General features: G+C 29.3%; 4 protein-coding genes across 5 annotated transcripts; all 4 read left to right on the forward strand.

Annotated features, from left to right (window-relative positions):
- The first annotated feature begins 1,516 nt into the window (after positions 1–1,516).
- LOC119670796 (actin-5C) lies at positions 1,517–5,683 on the forward strand. Of its 2 annotated transcripts, none has more exons than XM_038081204.1 (2): positions 1,517–1,641; positions 4,367–5,683. In XM_038081204.1, the coding sequence occupies exon 2, from the start codon at positions 4,372–4,374 to the stop codon at positions 5,500–5,502; it is 1,131 nt and encodes a 376-aa protein (XP_037937132.1). In that variant the 5' UTR covers positions 1,517–1,641; positions 4,367–4,371; the 3' UTR covers positions 5,503–5,683. The 2 variants fall into 2 exon arrangements, with proteins under 2 accessions (XP_037937132.1, XP_037937133.1); XM_038081205.1 differs by lacking the exon at positions 1,517–1,641 and adding an exon at positions 3,705–3,818.
- A 4,538-nt stretch (positions 5,684–10,221) lies between these two features.
- On the forward strand, positions 10,222–15,294 carry LOC119670797 (putative fatty acyl-CoA reductase CG5065). Its single transcript, XM_038081206.1, has 10 exons — positions 10,222–10,396; positions 12,437–12,722; positions 12,777–12,927; positions 13,910–13,995; positions 14,073–14,182; positions 14,244–14,433; positions 14,509–14,686; positions 14,754–14,824; positions 14,878–15,003; positions 15,070–15,294. The coding sequence occupies exons 1-10, from the start codon at positions 10,342–10,344 to the stop codon at positions 15,281–15,283; spliced, it is 1,467 nt and encodes a 488-aa protein (XP_037937134.1). The 5' UTR covers positions 10,222–10,341; the 3' UTR covers positions 15,284–15,294.
- A 2,503-nt stretch (positions 15,295–17,797) lies between these two features.
- Positions 17,798–18,505, forward strand: LOC119666909. The gene has a single exon (XM_038076190.1). It carries the CDS (start codon positions 17,798–17,800, stop codon positions 18,503–18,505), a length of 708 nt encoding a protein of 235 aa, XP_037932118.1.
- A 1,401-nt stretch (positions 18,506–19,906) lies between these two features.
- Positions 19,907–24,978, forward strand: LOC119670800 (putative fatty acyl-CoA reductase CG5065). The gene is made up of 10 exons (XM_038081209.1): positions 19,907–20,080; positions 22,121–22,406; positions 22,461–22,611; positions 23,594–23,679; positions 23,757–23,866; positions 23,928–24,117; positions 24,193–24,370; positions 24,438–24,508; positions 24,562–24,687; positions 24,754–24,978. The coding sequence occupies exons 1-10, from the start codon at positions 20,026–20,028 to the stop codon at positions 24,965–24,967; spliced, it is 1,467 nt and encodes a 488-aa protein (XP_037937137.1). The 5' UTR covers positions 19,907–20,025; the 3' UTR covers positions 24,968–24,978.
- Positions 24,979–25,152: the final 174 nt, after the last annotated feature.

Below are 25,152 nucleotides of genomic sequence, written 5' to 3' on the forward strand. Positions count from 1 at the left end.
TTCGGAGTAGCTTAAGTATGCATTTAGTCAGCAAACTTAATGTCTTAAGCAGAAACAATAGTAGTTAGTACTGAGTTTTAAGGTACGACTGTAAAATCGTCGCACAAGATCCTGTACAACACTTAAAAAAAGAATGACAGGAAAAGAAAACTATATTAAAATGTGTTGATACTTATACCATTATCAACAAAAGATATATATAACTGATACTAGTTTGATTTTCTAATATTTATACTGTGTCTTTATTAACAAATATTTATGTACATGCCTCGTTTTAATGCATGATAGTTTTCTTGCTTTCACTATTCAAATCTAGGAAGGCTTGCTATTAAAAACACATCTTATTATAAAAGAGATCACAACATTTAATATCAATATTTGTTTAATTCATATCCAACTTAACCAGTATTTCTTCTTAAATTTAGATTCTTATATCTAAGAACATCTTATTATGTATAATTTGCTTATATAAAAGTATAAATATATAAATTAGAACAAATTTTTATTTACTAAATATTCTATTAAATTAAATTAAATTAAATAGTGCTCTAATCCTATTTTTAGAAATATGCAGTTATATCCATAGCCTGCTTAGCTTATGGTATTAGTAAAGAATTCAAATTATGAAATTATATATAATTTTCTTATATAAAAGTATAGATTCTAAACAATGGGACCTTGCTTAGCTAATTCTATTAATAAAGTATTCAAAGAGTGAACTTTTATTATTATACTAAGATAAAAGTATTAATAAACAATGCAATTAGTAGACTTTTATTAAAATAATACATTTGCTTACTATTTCCAAACATGTGCAATCATTTTAGTCAGATTTGTTAGATGCGATGACAATAGACAGATAATTAATATAATTTTTATCATAATATCCTTCTTATATATACATAAACAATAAAAATATTCATACATAATATAAGAAATTACATTAAATAATTTTCCAAAAAAAAAAAATCCCTTTTCACATTAATAGAAATTATTTTAAAATTCTTTATGAAAAATATTTTTTATTTTAATATGATTAATATTAATTCTATGCTACTAATCGACTTTTATGGACTTTTTTGCTTGTATAATAATGCATAAGTTTTTTTATTGTACAATTGATAAGAAAATAAAATTTGATTAGCAGTTAATTTCAATATCAGTTACATTAGAAATACTACTGCTTATCTGTTATTTCATAAAAGGCAACACTGACTCAGTGTTAAATTAAATGAGAGTATGAAAATCGAATTTCTTTTTCTAACAACCGTACAGCAACGCACTTAGAGTTATGTGTGAAAAGTAAAACTATATTTTTAAAACGCTCCCCAAGCCATTGATGTAATATTGTTTGTATATATTTTATATGCATTTGAAAGAAATTTACTCAGGCAAATTCTCTGAAACTTGAATAAAATATTTTGATAATGCATCCATATCCATATATGGTAAAAAGTCGAAAATCGTTGGAGAATGGCTTTGATAAGAGCGTTGCCTTTATAAGCGCCTGTAACGACCAGTTTTACCAATATTACAGTTTGCGTTCTTGTGCTGTGTGGTATTACCAACACGAACGACTACAGTCAAAGACTTAATTTATTTATTAATTTAATTTTAGTAAAAAATACAAATTTACCAAAAGTAAGTAACAACGATTTTCAATGGAATATAAATAAAAAAATATAAAAATAAAGAAAATCATGTGAAAATTTATAAAAGACTGAAAAGTGGAATTGTGAAAATTAAAAAATTATTTATTAATTAAAAGAATAGTGGAAAATAATTTTAAATGTGTAATAAAATAAATATACAATTTTGAAGAAATTAATAAAGCTGGAGAATTTTGTCTTAATAGACTGAAAATAAAAATTTATATATTGAAAGTGTTTTGGAAACCTTTGAAGTCAAAAATGTTATAGAATAATTAATAGCAATTTCTGTTATAATAGTTATATATTAAATGGATTAAAGAGTTAAGAAGTGTAATTATAACAGTTTTGCATATCTAATATATGCATACAAAAGTTTCTAAATATATAAATAAATTATTGTTAGTTCCAACCCTCTTTCATCACGTGCAACTTAACTTGAATTTTTGCAGTGTATAGGGTGTGCCCTTTATGCACTAATTCCAATTCTAGCATATTAACATTGGAACTAATGGTATAATATGTATATGCTGGCTGCACTCTAAAGATGTTGGGTGAACAATACGTTTAAATGAAAGTTTAATGTTGAATTATAATATAAAATTCCCACATAATAATGGATTCACTTTCATTTATTTTCATAAATTTTTCGGATAATACAATCATAGTTTCACCCATTCATTTGGAAACGTATTTGTCTGATGCGGTTGCATACAATAGACTCAGATCTTTTACAATAAGCAGACTTTCACACAAGCACGACGCCTATTGTATTCCAAACTGTAACTAATGTGAAATAGTAAATGCTTTAAAGAAAGTTAAAAAATTTTATTGTTGCATAAATGACTTATGTATATAAACATAACATTCTCGGAAAGAGTATAAATTTTAGACATATATTTGAAAAAAAAATATCATTGTTGATAGGGGACTTAATGCAGTTGTTGTACCTTTTTTAAAAGTCTACTACAAAAAGAATTTCTTACCTAAAAATAAGACCAGTTACGGACTGATATGATAATTTCCGTTTGAAGTATATGGGCGCCGCACCCACGTCTAGTATAAAATCGAAAATTTTGTAAAATAGATATAGGAATTTACATAAAGAATAGTAAGTTCTTTAGTAGTTTGCAAGCAAAATCGGTTAGAAACAGATATTTATTTAAAAATTATAAGATAGATAACGATAGCAAATAGGTACTAAACTCTTTAGGAGTTGCAAACAAAATTATATAATTATAATATAATTTTTATTTAAAAATAGTAATAGATAAATGGAAAATAAGTTTGCTAGTGAAATTTATTAGTAATATTTGTTTTTTTATTTTTTAAATAAATATAAATAAATGGTTAATAGGTACTATATTCTTAGTTAGCAAAATTTTTAGTTAGTTACTAAGCAAAATTTATTAGTAATAATTTTCTTTTTTATTGAAAAAAGTATTACTTAATAAATTCTTAAGCAGCTTACAAACAAAATTTATTATTAATATATTCTTTTTTTTAGTAAGAATTGTAAGCTATATATAGATAACAAATAAACACTTCATTCTTCAAAAGACAACTTATTAGTAATATTTTTTTTATTTAAAAATAGTTATTTAATTCTTCATTAGTTTACAAGCAAAATTTATTAGTAATACATTTTTTAATTTAATTTTTTTTTTTTTGTTAATACCGCCCGCTACTTTTTAAACGAAAAATGCCAGTTTAGGTATCAAAAAAAATGCCGGTTTCGAACACATTTATACCAATTGTGTGTATATATATATATAGCCATATAAATATTTCCACTGAAGGGGAATGTCGCGAACAGAAAACATGACCATATATGGTCACGAAAATTGTACTGTGCAAAAAAACACAAGTTTGAGAGCAAACCTTAAAAACTCGTTTTCACAATATATATACGTATCTCACTCTTGCGCATGGCATATTTACGATAACAGAAACTTATAGTTATCTTGTGTCTTACTTATGTGAGTGAGAGCAGATTGTATAGCAGTTAATTTCGTTGGAATAGCAACTAGCGTAGCGCTTATAGGAAACGTTCATTCGATTTCGAACTGTAGAATCGGTTGGTTGTGTACTTGTTAGTAAAAACAGTTTTGTGCTTGTGCCAAGTCAGCGGTTTAATATACTTGTTTAAATAAAAAAATTTAATAAAAGGTTAGAATTGTGTTATTTATATAAAAGTTAATCAATTTAAATAAATTTGTGTAGTTTAAATACTTTTGGATTTTGTACTAAGTGAAGTTTTTAAGAAAATGTTTTAAATGTGGCTTTGCAGACGCCATTTTTTATTTTTTTTTATTTTTTGGGGTACATAAGCCGGTTGCCATTGTCAAGGGCGTTGCCCTCATTTATTACTAACGTAAAATTTTTAAATTAGTGTATAAAATAAAATAAGAATTTAGAATGCAACAAATTTGTTTCAAACGTCAAACTTAGTAAATATTAAAATAAAATTAATTTTTCTTCGATATAATTAATTTATATATTATACAATTTTTAAACTGTTTTGCCACAATTTTCTATCCAAATTTATGTTTTAGTTTTATTCAAGTTGTTTTATTAGTAATAAAATTATTATTTTTGCAGCATAAATATTTTTGCAATTTCACATCAGTCTGTAAAGCAATAATCTGTATTAATTACCTTAATTTTAATATTTCATAATATTAATAATTTTATTCTTTTTTTTTTTTGTATTATAGCAAAAATGTGTGACGAAGAAGTTGCTGCCTTAGTTGTTGATAATGGTTCCGGTATGTGCAAAGCTGGTTTTGCAGGTGATGATGCACCACGTGCCGTGTTCCCATCAATTGTTGGTCGTCCCCGTCATCAGGGTGTGATGGTTGGTATGGGTCAAAAAGATTCATATGTTGGTGATGAAGCACAAAGCAAACGTGGTATTTTGACTTTGAAATACCCAATTGAACACGGTATTGTAACCAACTGGGATGATATGGAAAAGATCTGGCATCATACATTCTACAATGAATTGCGTGTTGCACCAGAAGAACACCCTGTCCTACTTACAGAAGCTCCATTGAATCCAAAGGCTAACCGTGAGAAGATGACACAAATTATGTTCGAAACCTTCAACACACCCGCCATGTATGTGGCTATTCAGGCTGTGCTTTCATTGTATGCTTCCGGTCGTACAACTGGTATTGTGTTGGATTCTGGTGATGGTGTCTCTCACACTGTACCAATCTATGAAGGTTATGCCCTGCCACATGCCATTTTGCGTTTGGATTTGGCTGGTCGCGATTTAACTGACTACTTAATGAAAATCTTGACTGAACGTGGTTATTCATTCACAACCACAGCCGAACGTGAAATTGTACGTGACATTAAAGAAAAATTGTGCTATGTTGCACTCGATTTCGAACAAGAAATGGCAACAGCTGCCTCCAGCTCATCATTGGAGAAGTCCTATGAATTACCCGATGGACAAGTCATCACCATTGGTAATGAACGTTTCCGTTGCCCAGAAGCCCTATTCCAACCATCATTCTTGGGTATGGAAGCTTGCGGTATTCATGAAACCACTTACAATTCCATCATGAAATGCGATGTCGACATCCGTAAGGATCTTTATGCTAATACTGTATTGTCTGGTGGTACCACCATGTACCCAGGCATTGCTGATCGAATGCAAAAGGAAATCACTGCTTTGGCTCCATCCACAATGAAGATTAAGATTATTGCCCCACCAGAACGTAAATACTCTGTCTGGATCGGTGGCTCAATTTTGGCATCACTATCAACCTTCCAACAGATGTGGATCTCCAAACAGGAATATGATGAATCTGGCCCATCAATTGTGCACAGAAAATGCTTCTAAGCTGCTTAAGCTTACGATGACTGCCGTATTAGCCGTATTAGTGGTATAAAATGAAACGTAAAGAATGAAGAAAATTAATTGAAATGACTATGTTAAAAATTGAGTAGAAGCAAAAAAACCTAGCACGTAAGATTGTATTACAAAAACAATGTCATTAAAACTATTAAAACAACAAAATACATCTAAAGTTGTTTGAAATAATTCAATGAAATACACCTACACATACAAGAACAATTTACAACATCAAAAAGACATCCCAAAACTGCAAATTATTATTAATTTTTTAATTTTTTTTTTAATAACTCGCAAATGTATTATTATTTCTTAATTATTATTATTATATAATTATATAAAAAAGATGAAAAACTGAAAAATAAGAAAACACATTTTGTCCTTTTCGAAAACAAAGGCAAAAGAGAAAATTAAACCAAAAACTCGGAAGTTTTCCTTTCTTTTTTCTTCAAAATCAAACAAAATTTCACATTTCATCAATTCAAAAACTTCATTAATTTCCATTTATAAAAAGAGTAATTGCTTTCGAGGTGGTGATTAAGGTGGGGGAGCAGTTCATTCCGTTAAAAACTGTAGAACACTTTTGGCTTTGTAGTATTAAACAGCTCCATCTCTAGATTTAAGTGACCTATCTGTATTAGCGAGTCGGCAAACCAATTTCCATTCACTTAATAGAAATTCCTGTTGCATTTCTAGTGATGCGCATATATAACAATTAACCGCTATGCAAGTAACCGTTAGACTTGAAAGTCAATAAAGATTAACTGTTCTCATAATAGGAAGATCAAGAATTTTAAGTGAAAGTCAGTTAAACATCTTTATTGCTCTTGCAACATTTTTAAGTAGAACAGTCTACACACAAATCCAAAAAAAAAAATTAATTATAAGAAAAATGCAGTTAACAAATAAAAAAAAAGAAATAGCAATTAAATAAATTGCATTTCTATTATATTACGATGGTAGCTAAGATACAATAGTAGAGAGTAGTGACATTTATGACACTTTACCCAAATTTCTCATTCTTCTCTTGTTAGTCAATTAACTGTTCTTGGTTGGTGATTGTCTCCAACTGCCATTCATGGCTGTAGGCTAAACTGAGGCACTTTGGATACGCTATACTAACTGTGCATATGAAGACACTTTAATGAAGCAACCAACAACAGCATTTGTTTTGGGTCATTGGCCTACAATAGAACTGTGAATTGGTTCATATGGCAGCGGCTGGTGCGGGGTATGGGTTTATATGTACTAAAGTTAGTTCTCTTTTGTTACAGACAAAACTGTTGCCTCCGATTATGACGGTGCCAGCTACACCTGTTGTGTGAAGCATTTAATTAATTCCGTTTGTCTACTTTCTAAATATGCTTCTTTATATGCTAATAATGAACATATAAATTGGAACATTTGCATCGCTTATATCTATCTATACACAGCCACTGATTAATGATTGTAGTTCAAAAAAATTTTGATTCTATTTAAATTGCAATACAATAATGAATTGAAAGTAATCTGTATATATATATATGTGCGTATGAAGTTTGAAATTAACTGCATTACACATATGTAGGTATGACTAGACAATATAATAATGTAGTATTTATTATAGTAAAATTATTAGAAGGGGCAAAGTTGCGCCATGACTTATGCTATATAATTTTTATATCCTTATAACAATATGAAAGTGTTATATATGTGTATATCGTAAAAGTCCTAAGAGAAAAAAAGAAAGACCTGAACGCGAATGAATTTAAAATAATTTAAATCTAAAGACTTTCCAATTCGGATCAGGAGTGGGTGCCTAGACGCAGGTTCTACAAGAAGCATATGGCATGGACAGCTAACTTATAAGGAATACTCCTTAAAGTAATGCGAAAGTGGTTTCGAGATGAAAAAGTCTGAAGAAGAAGAGGAGGTGTTTTAGTTCATATACTACACAGTAGGAGTCAGATATACTATTCCAGCGACGGTGGATTTAACGGTGCTTAAAACATTCCACCGACTCCCCAACAAAAAAAAAATACATTTATATATAGATGTATATATTTTAGGTTAGCAATAGGGACTTACACTACCAGCGGACCAAAATTACTGCTACCAGAAAAAATCATGTATGCTATATATAAAGATATAGATATAGGGAGCTTCTAATACTGAATAGTAGTGGCATCCCACTTGTCACAGAGTTTCTCACTGGACATTGTGGAGTAAAAAAGCATCTATCGAATCTAAATATTACATGAGACGATAGCTGCAAACTTTGTTGTGAAGAAGAGGAAACAGTAGAACACATTCTGTGTCACTGTGATAGTTTCGCCAAACTCAGACTTTGGTACTTAACAACTGCCTATTCACTAATAACGGAATTAGGCAACATCTCTCCAAAGGACATAATGGCGTTTTTAGCTGCTACTCATCTATGAAACTAAAGTGGATTTGTCACAATAATCCTTAAAAGATGCAGTGACATGGTGACATATCCCCAACCCGTTTTAAAGAATGAAATTATTTATTAATGTATATATAAAAATATCAAGTTTATCTATATCATCTCAAACTACCAGCAGAGCAAGAGCATTCCTATAAAAAAAAATCATGTGGGCTATATATATAGATGTGGATATATACATATAAAGATTGAAATTATGCGGATAAATTAGTATGAATATTGATAAGATTATTAAGGGCCATGTTATGCAGAGTGTCTCGGGCACGGCATGAGTACAATTGTTGTTGTTTTCAATGCAAATTTTAAATTAGAGAATGAGAGAAAAAACAATATGGCCGTTTAAACTCCGGCATGAGAGCCGGCGTTTTTGTGCCCCGGCACTAAGGCAAAACAGTGTTGTTTAGTAATAAATTTCAAAATTTGCGCCTTTTAGGAGTAAACTACTACAATTCTAGTACGTTTTGGAGAAAAAATGGCAGTAAGCAACACAGCATTTTTTTTATAAATCGCTAATAATATAATTATTACACTTTCCGATTTTAAAAAAATGCATAAATACTGTTAACATTTATTAAAAGATAATATAATAATAAGATAGCATTATTACAGCCTCTATGAGTTTTTTCATGCGAGTTATTTTTGGTGGCAAATTGAGAGTGAGCATATCTAAATTTCCTTTTAAATTTAGGCACAACCAAGAAGTAGTAAAAATACAAAATTGGCAATACTGATGTGACACTCTGCATAACATGCATTTTCGGCATAGCCCGAAAGAGCGTAATTTGCCGTGCCCGAGACACTCTGCATAACATGGCCCTAAGCGAAACTTAAACTATAAATATGAGAATTTTTCGTTAATGTACATATCTACGAATAAACTACGAAACGTAGTTTTCATAAACTATTTAAAAAAAATAAGAAAAACTGCATTTTTTATTTAGGTTCTGATAATCTATAGAATTGAAGTACTTTGTCGCAAAATAATATTACTTCATTAAAATTCTAATATATTTAATTTTTTATTCCAACAAGCAAACAAAAATTGCAGTGCTGTAGATAACATTTATTTTCTTCCAAAAAAGGGGTCCAAAATATATTATAAATATTTATAATACGAATATTATATGTAAAAATTAATAAATACATATATATATATGTATATATATGTCAGCAGTTTTAGATTCAGATGGGAAAAACCGCTTCCATTTTTCGGGCCTTAGAGCTATGTGTAAGAGAGTGCCTACGTAGGGGCACCCGAGGTATCAAAATATACATTTTTTCGGACAGCTTGGTTGTCCTCTAAAAGCTCTAAAATCTTTATCAAACTTTTTATTTCAATCAAAATTGGTATGGGAAGGTTTTTAACTTCTAAATATGTTAGCATCGAGAAACTATGTTACTCTTATATAGATACCGGGACATGAAGGGCATGAGGGCAATGATATAGCTGACTCTCTATCAAAGAAAGGTGCATGTACTCCTTTCATTTGTCCAGAGCCCTTCGGGGGGTAACAAATAGCTTCACAAATAACTTATTATGTGAACGGCAGAAATAAAATCTATTTGAACATTGGAAAGCATAAATAGACATGCGACAGTGAAGAAGATTCATTAATTCTGAACACATCAAAGTTGAAGTTATCCTTAACTTGAACAGAAATGATATTAAAATCTACACTGAACTTCTTACAGGACACTGTAGACTCAATTACCACATGAAGAATAAAAGTGCGGTAAAAAGTGATTCCTGTCGACTCTGAAGAGAAGGAAACATCAGAATGTATTCTATGCAACTGCCCAGCAGCGATAGGACGTAGACTTGACTACCTTGGAAGCGGGATTTTAGTCCCAAATCAAATAGGTAAAATTAAGCCCACAGCATTTACGAAATTAATAATTAGTCTAGAATTGTTTTAGTTGTACTTCTAGGCGCAAAATAGATCTTTTAGATCGGACTGCATTCATAGTCTATTATTTAAGAATAATATGGGTTCAGATCTACTTAGAATATTTTACTTTATTTCAATAAGAAAAATAATTAATGAATTCATTTCTTCAAATATCGTGATTATATAGCTCAAGAAACTGATCCCTTTTTCTTATAGTCTTACACGACTTTACTTTTATGTAATGTTTTGTACACGTTTTGGTTTTGTATATATTTGCATTTTTAGTAATCCATTGCACTATTTAAAATAAAAAAGAAACAGGTCTACATTTAGTACATCGGTTGGCATTGTTTGATACAGTTTTATTAAATTTAATTTCAAAAGGTGATTGAATAAATTTCAAATTTAAAGCTAGAGAAATTTCTGGAAATATATTGGAATATTGTGTTGGAATATTATCTATTGGATTTTAACCAGAATTGATAAGCAACTATGTTAATTACAGAGTTTTTTGAAAATCAGGATATATTCATAACTGGCGCTACAGGTATATAACATAAAGATCTTTGAAGAATAACGTGGTTTTGAATTAATAATTCGGTGTAAGTGGATCAGACCTCTTCGATTCTAAGAAGTTGGAATCTCAAGATCTGCTGAAATTAAAAAACCTATCGTTGTTACAAGTAATATTTAAACTGAAATAGATAATTTATAATTACAAAAATAAAGTCATTATCGACCCGGTAGTGTTAATGTTTGGTCTGCGTCTTTGGTCTTGATACCAAACAATACAAAGGTATTAAAAGTATAAGTAAGCATATATTTTTCATAAGGGCAAAATTGTGTTTACTTATTTATATAAATATATATAAAATCGATTTGTTAAAAATAATGCCTGATAAATAATAAAGCCTAAAAGCGCTATTTGACCTAAGAAAAGTTATGATTCAGTTACATAAAATATATTAGATTATGCATTCAGTTGCATTAGAAATGCATAAGGAAGTAAATTAATTTAAACAATAATTATATATGGTACATTGCTTAACCATTAATAGGTTACGCTCGTGTGACATTTCCACCAACGACTTTAAAAAATGAAGAATGGGGTTTTTTTCATATACATAAGTATAATATAGATACTGTCATATTTAATGTGGACTAACCATGTCTGATGGACAGCTCTGATTCACACTAATATGCTATTATAAATCCAATACGTCTTAATAGTGCGACTATTTCAATTAAGACCAATAAGTAATAATGACTTAAGCATAATAAAATTAATAAAATAAAATTAATAATAAATAAATAATTAAAATAAATTAACTAACTTAACAAAATTAACTTAATTAATTAAGTTAGTTATCATTAATTAATATTAAAATTTCAACAATTTATTACCTATTTTTCCTGACATCTAGAAAAAAAGTTTAATTGATGAGCGGTACTACTTCATTTCAGCAATTGGCTTTACAAAATAAACAAGTGTTTAGTCCTCGTAATTTCTTTAATGGTGTTGTAACCTGCTAGGATCTAAAAAGCAGATAACATGAAAGGATTAACAAGACTAATACATAGATTGGAATATGGATAGGTTATAGTAAATTGAGGGAGAATCAAGGAGTATGTGTGAATTGGAGTTTGGGGTTGGGTGGTATTTAATTAAAAATCAACACAGGTCGATCGTCAATGGGGTGAGTTCAAATGTCGACTAGATGGAGGTTTGTGTGTGCAGTGGAATGTTTTTTTAATCATTTTTCCTAGTATTAAAAAGTCTCAATCCCTATATTAAACACGAAGGGGAGAATCTGATAATTATGCTCATAACATTTTCTTTTCTAATCTGGTGGTATATATTTAAGAGATTGCGAACTTCAATACATCGTCTGAAACTATCTTGGAAATTGAGCATTGAAAGTTTGTGCAGCCTTGGGTACTTGTTGAAAAACACGATTAGATTCTAGTTTAACAAGCGCGAGTTTAAACCGTAGTTTAAACCGGTGAGATCCCAAGGGATCCATTTAGGCTTATAAGCCCATTGTGTTAGCGTATATTTTAAAACTTAGGGGTTAGAACCACTTAGAACCTTTGGCAGAGCTTATATTTAAGGGACTATAAACTACGGACTAAACTATAAACTATTTAAAAATAAAAATTTGAATATTTTCTAAAATCACTGATGATGAGTAGTACTTGGGAATACTCGAAATATCGTTGTATGGTCAATCAAATTACAATAAATTAATTAAAATTTGTGTTATTGTTTCTTCATTACAGTTCGAATCCCTCTAATTTTGAAATTTGTGATTGTTAAAATCATTGTTGCTATTATTAAAAAAGTCTCAAGCCAGAGCAACAATACAACTGGACAAATCTTTAAATTAAGCTCGCTTTATATATTTTTCTAATGTGTTATTATACATTTGTATGTTCTGTTGTCTATTAAAGAGGTCTCGATACAGATCGGGTTATGTATATGTCAGCATTCTAGACTTCGCTACTTACTGTATATGTTATATCTATATAAATCATATACGTATATTTTTGAACGATTTTAATATATTTTTATTTTAATAAAATTAAGGCTTCATTGGTAAAGCCTTGCTGGACAAATTATTACGTTTATCACCAAATATTGGAAACATTTACGTGCTTATACGAAGCAAAAAGGGAAAAAGTGTTCAGGAACGTTTAAAAGCGCTTTTAGAAGCTCCTGTATTTGAGAACTCTTGGAAAGAGCAACCGCAGAATATATCGAAAGTATATGCGATCGATGGCGATACCACTAAGTTAAAACTGGGTATTGGTAATGATGATATGGAGAAATTGAAAAATGTTTCAATATTAATACATGCGGCAGCTACTGTAAGGTATGTTTACAAATTTCTTGTATCAAAATGTTTTTAATTACTTTTATTTAACAGATTCGATGAGCCTCTACATCCTGCTATACTTCAAAATACACAAAGCACCTATGAAATTATAAAAATTGCAGAGAATTTGAAACAACTTAAAGTTCTCATGCATGTATCGACAACATTTTGCAATTCTAATCATACTGAGAGCGATGAAGAGGTAATAAACAATAAGACTAGATCCATAAAAATTTTATAATATATATGTGATAAAATATAGGCTTTATTAAGAATAGCAAAATATTTAACATCAGCTTTATCACAATTCTATGTCTGCATAACGTCGGTTAAACCTGCTAGGGACTTATTTATCAGAGAAGTTATTCGTCAGTTCCAAAACCACTCTTTGAAGAGTTTCTTATAATTTATTAAAGTTTGAAATAGTTAAAGTTCGAAATAGTTTGAAAACCAACCAACGAACCTTACCTATTATAAGTAGCTAATAACGGACTATTTTAAATATCTGAAATAGTTATATGGGTTCGAAAATTATTTTAAACTAAAATTTATGATTAAATTAAAACAAAAAATAAAATTTATGGGTTCATTTTTCATAAGATTGATCAACGTAAATATATCTCTATAAATTTATATATAATTTTCAAAATGTCTCCTTTTCTGTGTAAATATGGTATAGGTGGAATAATGAATTATGAGAATGAAGTCACTGTAGAGCGGAAAAGAACAGAACACATTTCTTTCTAGGATAAAAAAGTCTGCATTCTTAGAGTCAGCTTTTTTAAAGTTGTTACACTTAAGGACAGATCCCATTGATAATTAGGTGTCTAAATCTAAACATAAACATGTTTGTCCAAATCTATTTTGTGTTGTCCGTGACACACCCCTACTATTCGGGAATCTAGAGTTCTTTCGATTTGAAAACATTGATGTTTTTTATTATTTTTTAATGGTTATTATTAATTATATTTTTTTAACTACTAATGGGATAGTAGTTAAAAGCAATAGCATTAATCAGCACTTACTGGTACATGTAGTCGTGATCGGCTTTTTGCGTACTCAGTCTTCCAGAACTAAGGGGTCCTTTGGAGTTCTTAAAGCGGTTCTAAAATAACCGCTTTAACCTGACGTTTAAGTTATTATCATAATAAATTTAATCCAAACTTCTTCCTATATATTCATAGGTTTTTCAGGCTTGTGCGGATTGGCGAACAACAATAAGATTAGCTCAAACTTACGATGAAGACACGTTGGAGACCTTAAGTTTAAAGTAAATTTAGTTTTTACAACATTACATAAAACTATACTTTGTGCTATCACAAATTATGTATTTATATATTACAACAGATACATCAACCCATCGGCAAATACCTACACATTTACGAAAAACTTAGCCGAGCAAATCATAAATGAGTACCGTTACAAATTACCAGTAGTAATCTTTAGACCATCAATAGGTATTTTATTAAAATAAATATATTTTCACGCGATTTGAATTTCTTTAATTTTTTATATCAGTTTTGCCTGCTCTTAAAGAACCATTGCCTGGTTGGATAGATAATTTAAATGGTTCTATAGGTCTTATGCTAGCCTGCTCTTTGGGTATCTTGCGTACTAATTATATTACACATTCAATTACACACGATCAAGTACCGGTAGATATGGTAGTACGTGCTATGTTAATAGCATGCTTTAAGAAAGGATATCTGTAAGTAAATTATATAAGTTTGGAACTATTAATATTATATTAACTATGATATATGTCATAAATAAAAATGATCAGTTCGAGAGACGATAACAATTTAGATGTTTATAACTTGGGCTCAAAAGACTACATACGCGTAAATTTAAGAGAATTTCTTATAATAGCTGAAAAAGAATGTAAAAAAAATCCGTTTAAGAAAACATTATGGACTCCTGGCGGAAAACCGACATTATGTCCATTTACATTTCTAATAAGAGTAAGTAAATTTTTCAAGTAAAATATGCTTAATAGAGAAAGCAATTCATATGTTACGATTTTTTTAGTATATTTTCCTACAACTTTTGTTGTCATATCTGGGAGATATTGGTCTGCGTTTATCTGGACAGAAACCATTGTGGGTATTAAATATTTGTAATAATTATTTGATATATTTTCCAAATTTTCTAGCCTTTTTAAATTGCAACGACGCATTTTTGTTGCAAATAACGCAATTAGTTATTTTACAAATAGAGACTGGATTTTTAAAAATGACAAATCAATAGCTTTGGAGACTATAATACCAAAATCGGAAATGTAATTCTATGTTTTAGAATAGATCAATATCTTATTAGCTAATTAAAATATTTTTTTAATGTTTAGTGACAAATTTGGCTTAACGGAATACTTACATCGAAATGAAGGTAAAATTATCGCTACTTATATACGCGGCTTGAAACTATTTTTAATGAACGAACCTGAAGAAGCCAGTAAAGGGACTTGGAGACGTTTTAAAATCTTAACGTATACCAATTATTTATTACAATTGTTAACTGTTTTAATAGCAGTAAGGTTTCTTATATATTTGCTTTTTTAATATTTCTTTGAATGATATTAAATAAACTTTAAAAATGTTCATAAAAATTAATTTTGTTTTTAAAGAAAGTGCTTATGCCAAAAATTAATAAAATTGTTTGAATAATAATTAAGTAGCAGAAATAAAAATTATATAAATTAATAACTAATGTTTATGCAATGATTTTAACGATCCTTTGTCTAAATGTCTTGTTCTTAATGACCTCTCAATCCAGTTATTATTGCTATGATTATTAATCTGAGGTCGTTCTTTTTTACAAGCTCTCTATTAGATTGTTGTAAATCTGGGTTCAGATTCGAAGCACGGTTCTTAATAATCTCTTTATTAAGTTATCGCGCCTCTAGCTTTCGATCTGACTTTACGGTTCTTTATAAACTGTCTGTTGGAATATTGCAGATCTGGCTTTTAATGTAAAGGCATTATTGTAAATAATCTCTTAACTCAGTTATCACGCATCTGGGTTTTTAATTGAGATAATAGTTTTATAATCTCTCTAGTAAGTTGTTGTGATTATAGTCTTTGATTTAAAATAATTAACAGATATTCATAATCTGTTAATTCAGTTATTAAACCTCTGTATTTGATTAAAGGTAATTTTTTACAATTTTTATTTTGGGTTATTGAGAACCTAGTCTTTAATTTGAAGTCATGTTCTCCTATAAGAAGATGACTTCTTAAAGATTTCTTCAAAATTTGTCATTTTAGTTGTTTTACCACTGGTTTTTGATTCGAAGTAATGATGTTTCACTTAGTCATGGCTTACAATATCTATATTGTGTTCTTACAGAACTAGTTTTTGTACTAAATTAATAATTCTTAATACTTCCTCAATTCAGTTACTACGCGTTTGGTCTTTGATATAAGGTTAGGCTTCTTCATAATTTCTCCTTCAAATTGTCCGATTTTAGGCTTTTGATCAGTCATTCTTCATAATAATCTCTCAATTCCGTTATTACGCCTCTCGTTTTTGATTTGAGGTTATGTTCTTTATAACTTATCTATTGGAGTAATGTAATTCTTGCTTCTAATCGAAATTTATTATTTTTAATAATCTTTAAATTCAGTTATTATGAGTATCCTTTTGCTTTTGACTCGAGGTTGTGATTTTTTACAAAATAACTGACATGGCTCTCTGACGGTATGTTATGGATCTAGCTTTTGATCTGAATTCACAGTTCCTAATAATCTATTAATTGCGTATCTGACTTTTTGTCTGTACTGTAGTTACAACATATTTATTAGGTTATTGTAACTATAAATTTTGATCCTAAATCTTTATTCTTAAGAATTTAAAATTCTTGACTCTAGTATCTTGTTAATAGTAAAAATTAAAGTCAAGACAAATAGCTAAAGTTTAAAATTTACTTAATATACTTAAATGTGATTATCAGTGTAGTTTATATTTAAGCAATTAAATATATAATTGCGATCGTAAAGTCTATAGGTGAAATTTTCCTATTCAAATTGAACGTCTTTATCCATAATTTTTATTCGAAAATCCATATTATATCTACATATATATAAAATCGTTTGTTCGTCTGTTCGTTACTCAATAACTTTTTAATGACTTAACTAATCTTCTTGATACTCTCAGATCTTATTTATATAGTTTTTCGGCGTAACATAGGCTATTAAAACATTCGATATTAGTTATAATTTTAATTTAAATAATAAATTTAATAATTTCCGTTTCAAACTGTCCGACAGTTTGTGTGAATGATACTGATTTTCTTATTTTTTTCAAATAAAAAAAATTTATTACATAAGCATAGATTTCAATATATTTAAAAAATTAAACTGGATATATATACATTTGCTTAATAATTAGAATAGAGGAAAAATATATTTTTCTTATTAATTGTAGCTGTGCTTAAAGAAAAAATGCCAAGATTTAAGAATTGAATAAACAACAAAATATTTTTGGGCAATACGTAAGAACTTTACTTTATTCGGAAGTTCCAACATATTTCACATGGAACAAAACTTTAAAAAAGTGGTATACTACATATACATAGAACAACAAATCATAACTCAAATATTCAATTCAATCGGGAAATTTATAACGAAGCTTTGATTATGATCGAAGACTTATGTTTACTTATATCAAATCAACCAATTAAATTATAAGGATTGTATTCGCCAAATCGTTTGGCAACCGATCTATTTAACAATGATATGCAGTGCGACCTTCAGTATAGCTCTGAAGATTTGGTTGAATTTGTTACAAGAAGCGAACAAATCTTAACGCACCAACTAAAGCTCATTTATGATTGGCTTTCGAACGCAATTGCAGCAAAAGAAGGCGGCTTTTTTTTTCTTGGATGCATCAGGTGGAACTGGAAAACCTTTCTTAATTTTAGTCATTCTTGCAAAGGTTAGGATGCAAGGTAATATCGCTTTAGCACTTGCATCATCTGGAATCACTGCGACATTGTTAGATGGTGGTAGAACAACCCATTCGGCACTAAAGTTGCCACTAAACATACATTCATGTGAAAATGCAGTATGCACTATATGGCTAAAGTACTTCAAAAAAGTCACATCATTGTTTGGGATGAATGCACAATGGCACATAAGTATTCATTGGAAGCATTAAATCGAACACTTAAAGATTTAAATGCCAAGGATAGACTTTTTGGAGGCGCTTTAATTTTATTGGCAAGTGATTTTAGACAAACATTGCCAGTTATTCCAGGTTCAACCTATGCTGATGAAGTCAATGCTTGCCTCAAATCATCTATTTTGTGGCGTAGTGTCCATATATTGCGACTTACCGAAATCATGCGTGTTGGACTACAGAGGGATTTAGCTGCAGAACTATTTGCAAAACAATCGATGGATATTGGTAATGGAAACGTAAGTCTTCATGAAAATACGCAATTTATTAAATTGCCAGAAAATTTTTGTAAAATTGTTAATTCGAAAGAGGAATTAATAGAAAGCTTATTTTCTCACACATATCAAAATTATCAGAACCATCAATGGCTTCAAAGTAGAGCGATTCTGGCTGCCAAGAACTTAGATGTGCTACCTGGTAATTTAATTTCGTTAAAATCCATCGACACAGTGGTAGATGAAAACGAGATTGTGAATTATCCCACTGAGTTCTTAAATTCGCTTGATTTGCCAGGACTACCACCACACAATGTAGTTTTAAAAGTTGGTTCACCAATCATTTTATTACGCAATCTAAACCCACTAAAATTATGTAATGGAACATGATAAGTAATTAAAAGACTTATGGGGAACTTAATTGAATCAACAATATTAAGTGGAAAATTCAGAGGAGAAAATATATTGCTTCCACGCATACTAATTATACCAACCGATGTTCCAATTCAATTCAAACGATTGCAATTTCCAATTCGTTTAGCATTTGCGATGAGATTAATAAATCTCAAGATCAAACATTAAAAGTATGTGGACTGAATTTGGAACATCCATGTTTTTCGCATGGGCAACTATATGTTGCATGTTCCCGTGTTGGAAAACCTTCTGATCTATATATATACGGTCAAAATGGCTTAACAAAAAATATTGTTCATGATTTAGCTTTAAGATAACATAAGAGCTCATAATAAAACTGTTAATATAATATTAAAAAAAAAACATGAAAATATTTGTAACATAAGTAATGCATGTGGACTTTTTGCAGTTCAAAAGAAAAAATCAATTCAAAATAATTTTCGCATTAAAATGCTAAAGGTTAAGTTGAATAACAACACACATATTATAACTCAACTGAGCCAGGAAAATTAATTGCAAGGGGAAACAACGTTCGCCGGGTCAGCTAGTATATATATATATTCCAACTAAACAATATATAGTATTTAGGAAAAAAGTGTTCTTAATTAACGAAATCTCTAAATTTAACACAACACTTCTAAAATCTATCAAGATCTCTACAATTCTAAAGTCTGATGACTCTATCTCTAGTAGCTCTAGAAGTTCTATTGTATTTGGTCATTACCCTCTATGACCATCAACTATATCCTTTGCTAATTATATGTCAGCGTTTGGTGTTCATTATTTAACAGTCTTATTGACTAATGTGTCCTCCATATCAAATATTATGCACAGTCCAAACTTATAATCTTGAGTTTAGCACCAGCTGTACGTTTTATTAACTCATTATCCAACTATGTTGCATTCTTAACTTGCATTCTTCTGTATACTTGAACTATTTTTTTTTGGAAGCGGGATTTTAGTCCCAAATCAGATGGGTAAAATTAAGCCCACAGCATTTACGAAATTAATAATTAGTCTAGAATTGTTTTAGTTGTACTTCTAGGCGCAAAATAGATCTTTTAGATCGGACTGCATTCATAGTTTATTATTTAAGAATAATATGGGTTCAGATCTGCTTAGAATATTTTACTTTATTTCAATAAGAAAAATAATTAATGAATTCATTTCTTCAAATATCGCGATTATATAGCTCAAGAAACTGATCCCTTTTTCTTCTAGTCTTACACGACTTTACTTTTATGTAATGTTTTGTATATGTTTATGTTTTGTATATATTTGCATTTTAATAATCCATTACACTATTTAAAACAAAAAAGAAACAGGTCTACATTTAGTACATCGGTTGGCATTGTTTGATACAGTTTTATTAAATTTAATTTCAAAAGTTGATTGAATAAATTTCAAATTTAAAGCTTGAGAAATTTCTGGAAATATATTGGAATATTGTGTTGGAATATTATCTATTGGATTTTAACCAGAATTGATAAGCAACTATGTTAATTACAGAGTTTTTTGAAAATCAGGATATATTCATAACTGGCGCTACAGGTATATAACATAAAGATCTTTGAAGAATAACGTGGTTTTGAATTAATAATTCGGTGTAAGTGGATCAGACCTCTTCGATTCTAAGAAGTTGGAATCTCAAGATCTGCTGAAATTAAAAAACCTATCGTTGTTACAAGTAATATTTAAACTGAAATAGATAATTTATAATTACAAAAATAAAGTCATTATCGACCCGGTAGTGTTAATGTTTGGTCTGCGTCTTTGGTCTTGATACCAAACAATACAAAGGTATTAAAAGTATAAGTAAGCATATATTTTTCATAAGGGCAAAATTGTGTTTACTTATTTATATAAATATATATAAAATCGATTTGTTAAAAATAATGCCTGATAAATAATAAAGCCTAAAAGCGCTATTTGACCTAAGAAAAGTTATGATTCAGTTACATAAAATATATTAGATTATGCATTCAGTTGCATTAGAAATGCATAAGGAAGTAAATTAATTTAAACAATAATTATATATGGTACATTGCTTAACCATTAATAGGTTACGCTCGTGTGACATTTCCACCAACGACTTTAAAAAATGAAGAATGGGGTTTTTTTCATATACATAAGTATAATATAGATACTGTCATATTTAATGTGGACTAACCATGTCTGATGGACAGCTCTGATTCACACTAATATGCTATTATAAATCCAATACGTCTTAATAGTGCGACTATTTCAATTAAGACCAATAAGTAATAATGACTTAAGCATAATAAAATTAATAAAATAAAATTAATAATAAATAAATAATTAAAATAAATTAACTAACTTAACAAAATTAACTTAATTAATTAAGTTAGTTATCATTAATTAATATTAAAATTTCAACAATTTATTACCTATTTTTCCTGACATCTAGAAAAAAAGTTTAATTGATGAGCGGTACTACTTCATTTCAGCAATTGGCTTTACAAAATAAACAAGTGTTTAGTCCTCGTAATTTCTTTAATGGTGTTGTAACCTGCTAGGATCTAAAAAGCAGATAACATGAAAGGATTAACAAGACTAATACATAGATTGGAATATGGATAGGTTATAGTAAATTGAGGGAGAATCAAGGAGTATGTGTGAATTGGAGTTTGGGGTTGGGTGGTATTTAATTAAAAATCAACACAGGTCGATCGTCAATGGGGTGAGTTCAAATGTCGACTAGATGGAGGTTTGTGTGTGCAGTGGAATGTTTTTTTAATCATTTTTCCTAGTATTAAAAAGTCTCAATCCCTATATTAAACACGAAGGGGAGAATCTGATAATTATGCTCATAACATTTTCTTTTCTAATCTGGTGGTATATATTTAAGAGATTGCGAACTTCAATACATCGTCTGAAACTATCTTGGAAATTGAGCATTGAAAGTTTGTGCAGCCTTGGCTACTTGTTGAAAAACACGATTAGATTCTAGTTTAACAAGCGCGAGTTTAAACCGTAGTTTAAACCGGTGAGATCCCAAGGGATCCATTTAGGCTTATAAGCCCATTGTGTTAGCGTATATTTTAAAACTTAGGGGTTAGAACCACTTAGAACCTTTGGCAGAGCTTATATTTAAGGGATTATAAACTACGGACTAAACTATAAACTATTTAAAAATAAAAATTTGAATATTTTCTAAAATCACTGATGATGAGTAGTACTTGGGAATACTCGAAATATCGTTGTATGGTCAATCAAATTACAATAAATTAATTAAAATTTGTGTTATTGTTTCTTCATTACAGTTCGAATCCCTCTAATTTTGAAATTTGTGATTGTTAAAATCATTGTTGCTATTATTAAAAAAGTCTCAAGCCAGAGCAACAATACAACTGGACAAATCTTTAAATTAAGCTCGCTTTATATATTTTTCTAATGTGTTATTATACATTTGTATGTTCTGTTGTCTATTAAAGAGGTCTCGATACAGATCGGGTTATGTATATGTCAGCATTCTAGACTTCGCTACTTACTGTATATGTTATATCTATATAAATCATATACGTATATTTTTGAACGATTTTAATATATTTTTATTTTAATAAAATTAAGGCTTCATTGGTAAAGCCTTGCTGGACAAATTATTACGTTTATCACCAAATATTGGAAACATTTACGTGCTTATACGAAGCAAAAAGGGAAAAAGTGTTCAGGAACGTTTAAAAGCGCTTTTAGAAGCTCCTGTATTTGAGAACTCTTGGAAAGAGCAACCGCAGAATATATCGAAAGTATATGCGATCGATGGCGATACCACTAAGTTAAAACTGGGTATTGGTAATGATGATATGGAGAAATTGAAAAATGTTTCAATATTAATACATGCGGCAGCTACTGTAAGGTATGTTTACAAATTTCTTGTATCAAAATGTTTTTAATTACTTTTATTTAACAGATTCGATGAGCCTCTACATCCTGCTATACTTCAAAATACACAAAGCACCTATGAAATTATAAAAATTGCAGAGAATTTGAAACAACTTAAAGTTCTCATGCATGTATCGACAACATTTTGCAATTCTAATCATACTGAGAGCGATGAAGAGGTAATAAACAATAAGACTAGATCCATAAAAATTTTATAATATATATGTGATAAAATATAGGCTTTATTAAGAATAGCAAAATATTTAACATCAGCTTTATCACAATTCTATGTCTGCATAACGTCGGTTAAACCTGCTAGGGACTTATTTATCAGAGAAGTTATTCGTCAGTTCCAAAACCACTCTTTGAAGAGTTTCTTATAATTTATTAAAGTTTGAAATAGTTAAAGTTCGAAATAGTTTGAAAACCAACCAACGAACCTTACCTATTATAAGTAGCTAATAACGGACTATTTTAAATATCTGAAATAGTTATATGGGTTCGAAAATTATTTTAAACTAAAATTTATGATTAAATTAAAACAAAAAATAAAATTTATGGGTTCATTTTTCATAAGATTGATCAACGTAAATATATCTCTATAAATTTATATATAATTTTCAAAATGTCTCCTTTTCTGTGTAAATATGGTATAGGTGGAATAATGAATTATGAGAATGAAGTCACTGTAGAGCGGAAAAGAACAGAACACATTTCTTTCTAGGATAAAAAAGTCTGCATTCTTAGAGTCAGCTTTTTTAAAGTTGTTACACTTAAGGACAGATCCCATTGATAATTAGGTGTCTAAATCTAAACATAAACATGTTTGTCCAAATCTATTTTGTGTTGTCCGTGACACACCCCTACTATTCGGGAATCTAGAGTTCTTTCGATTTGAAAACATTGATGTTTTTTATTATTTTTTAATGATTATTATTAATTATATTTTTTTAACTACTAATGGGATAGTAGTTAAAAGCAATAGCATTAATCAGCACTTACTGGTACATGTAGTCGTGATCGGCTTTTTGCGTACTCAGTCTTCCAGAACTAAGGGGTCCTTTGGAGTTCTTAAAGCGGTTCTAAAATAACCGCTTTAACCTGACGTTTAAGTTATTATCATAATAAATTTAATCCAAACTTCTTCCTATATATTCATAGGTTTTTCAGGCTTGTGCGGATTGGCGAACAACAATAAGATTAGCTCAAACTTACGATGAAGACACGTTGGAGACCTTAAGTTTAAAGTAAATTTAGTTTTTACAACATTACATAAAACTATACTTTGTGCTATCACAAATTATGTATTTATATATTACAACAGATACATCAACCCATCGGCAAATACCTACACATTTACGAAAAACTTAGCCGAGCAAATCATAAATGAGTACCGTTACAAATTACCAGTAGTAATCTTTAGACCATCAATAGGTATTTTATTAAAATAAATATATTTTCACGCGATTTGAATTTCTTTAATTTTTTATATCAGTTTTGCCTGCTCTTAAAGAACCATTGCCTGGTTGGATAGATAATTTAAATGGTTCTATAGGTCTTATGCTAGCCTGCTCTTTGGGTATCTTGCGTACTAATTATATTACACATTCAATTACACACGATCAAGTACCGGTAGATATGGTAGTACGTGCTATGTTAATAGCATGCTTTAAGAAAGGATATCTGTAAGTAAATTATATAAGTTTGGAACTATTAATATTATATTAACTATGATATATGTCATAAATAAAAATGATCAGTTCGAGAGACGATAACAATTTAGATGTTTATAACTTGGGCTCAAAAGACTACATACGCGTAAATTTAAGAGAATTTCTTATAATAGCTGAAAAAGAATGTAAAAAAAATCCGTTTAAGAAAACATTATGGACTCCTGGCGGAAAACCGACATTATGTCCATTTACATTTCTAATAAGAGTAAGTAAATTTTTCAAGTAAAATATGCTTAATAGAGAAAGCAATTCATATGTTACGATTTTTTTAGTATATTTTCCTACAACTTTTGTTGTCATATCTGGGAGATATTGGTCTGCGTTTATCTGGACAGAAACCATTGTGGGTATTAAATATTTGTAATAATTATTTGATATATTTTCCAAATTTTCTAGCCTTTTTAAATTGCAACGACGCATTTTTGTTGCAAATAACGCAATTAGTTATTTTACAAATAGAGACTGGATTTTTAAAAATGACAAATCAATAGCTTTGGAGACTATAATACCAAAATCGGAAATGTAATTCTATGTTTTAGAATAGATCAATATCTTATTAGCTAATTAAAATATTTTTTTAATGTTTAGTGACAAATTTGGCTTAACGGAATACTTACATCGAAATGAAGGTAAAATTATCGCTACTTATATACGCGGCTTGAAACTATTTTTAATGAACGAACCTGAAGAAGCCAGTAAAGGGACTTGGAGACGTTTTAAAATCTTAACGTATACCAATTATTTATTACAATTGTTAACTGTTTTAATAGCAGTAAGGTTTCTTATATATTTGCTTTTTTAATATTTCTTTGAATGATATTAAATAAACTTTAAAAATGTTCATAAAAATTAATTTTGTTTTTAAAGAAAGTGCTTATGCCAAAAATTAATAAAATTGTTTGAATAATAATTAAGTAGCAGAAATAAAAATTATATAAATTAATAACTAATGTTTATGCAATGATTTTAACGATCCTTTGTCTAAAT

Source organism: Teleopsis dalmanni, chromosome 1 (assembly GCF_002237135.1).
Source record: "Teleopsis dalmanni isolate 2A chromosome 1, ASM223713v2, whole genome shotgun sequence".
Classification (NCBI taxonomy): Eukaryota; Metazoa; Arthropoda; class Insecta; order Diptera; family Diopsidae; genus Teleopsis; species Teleopsis dalmanni.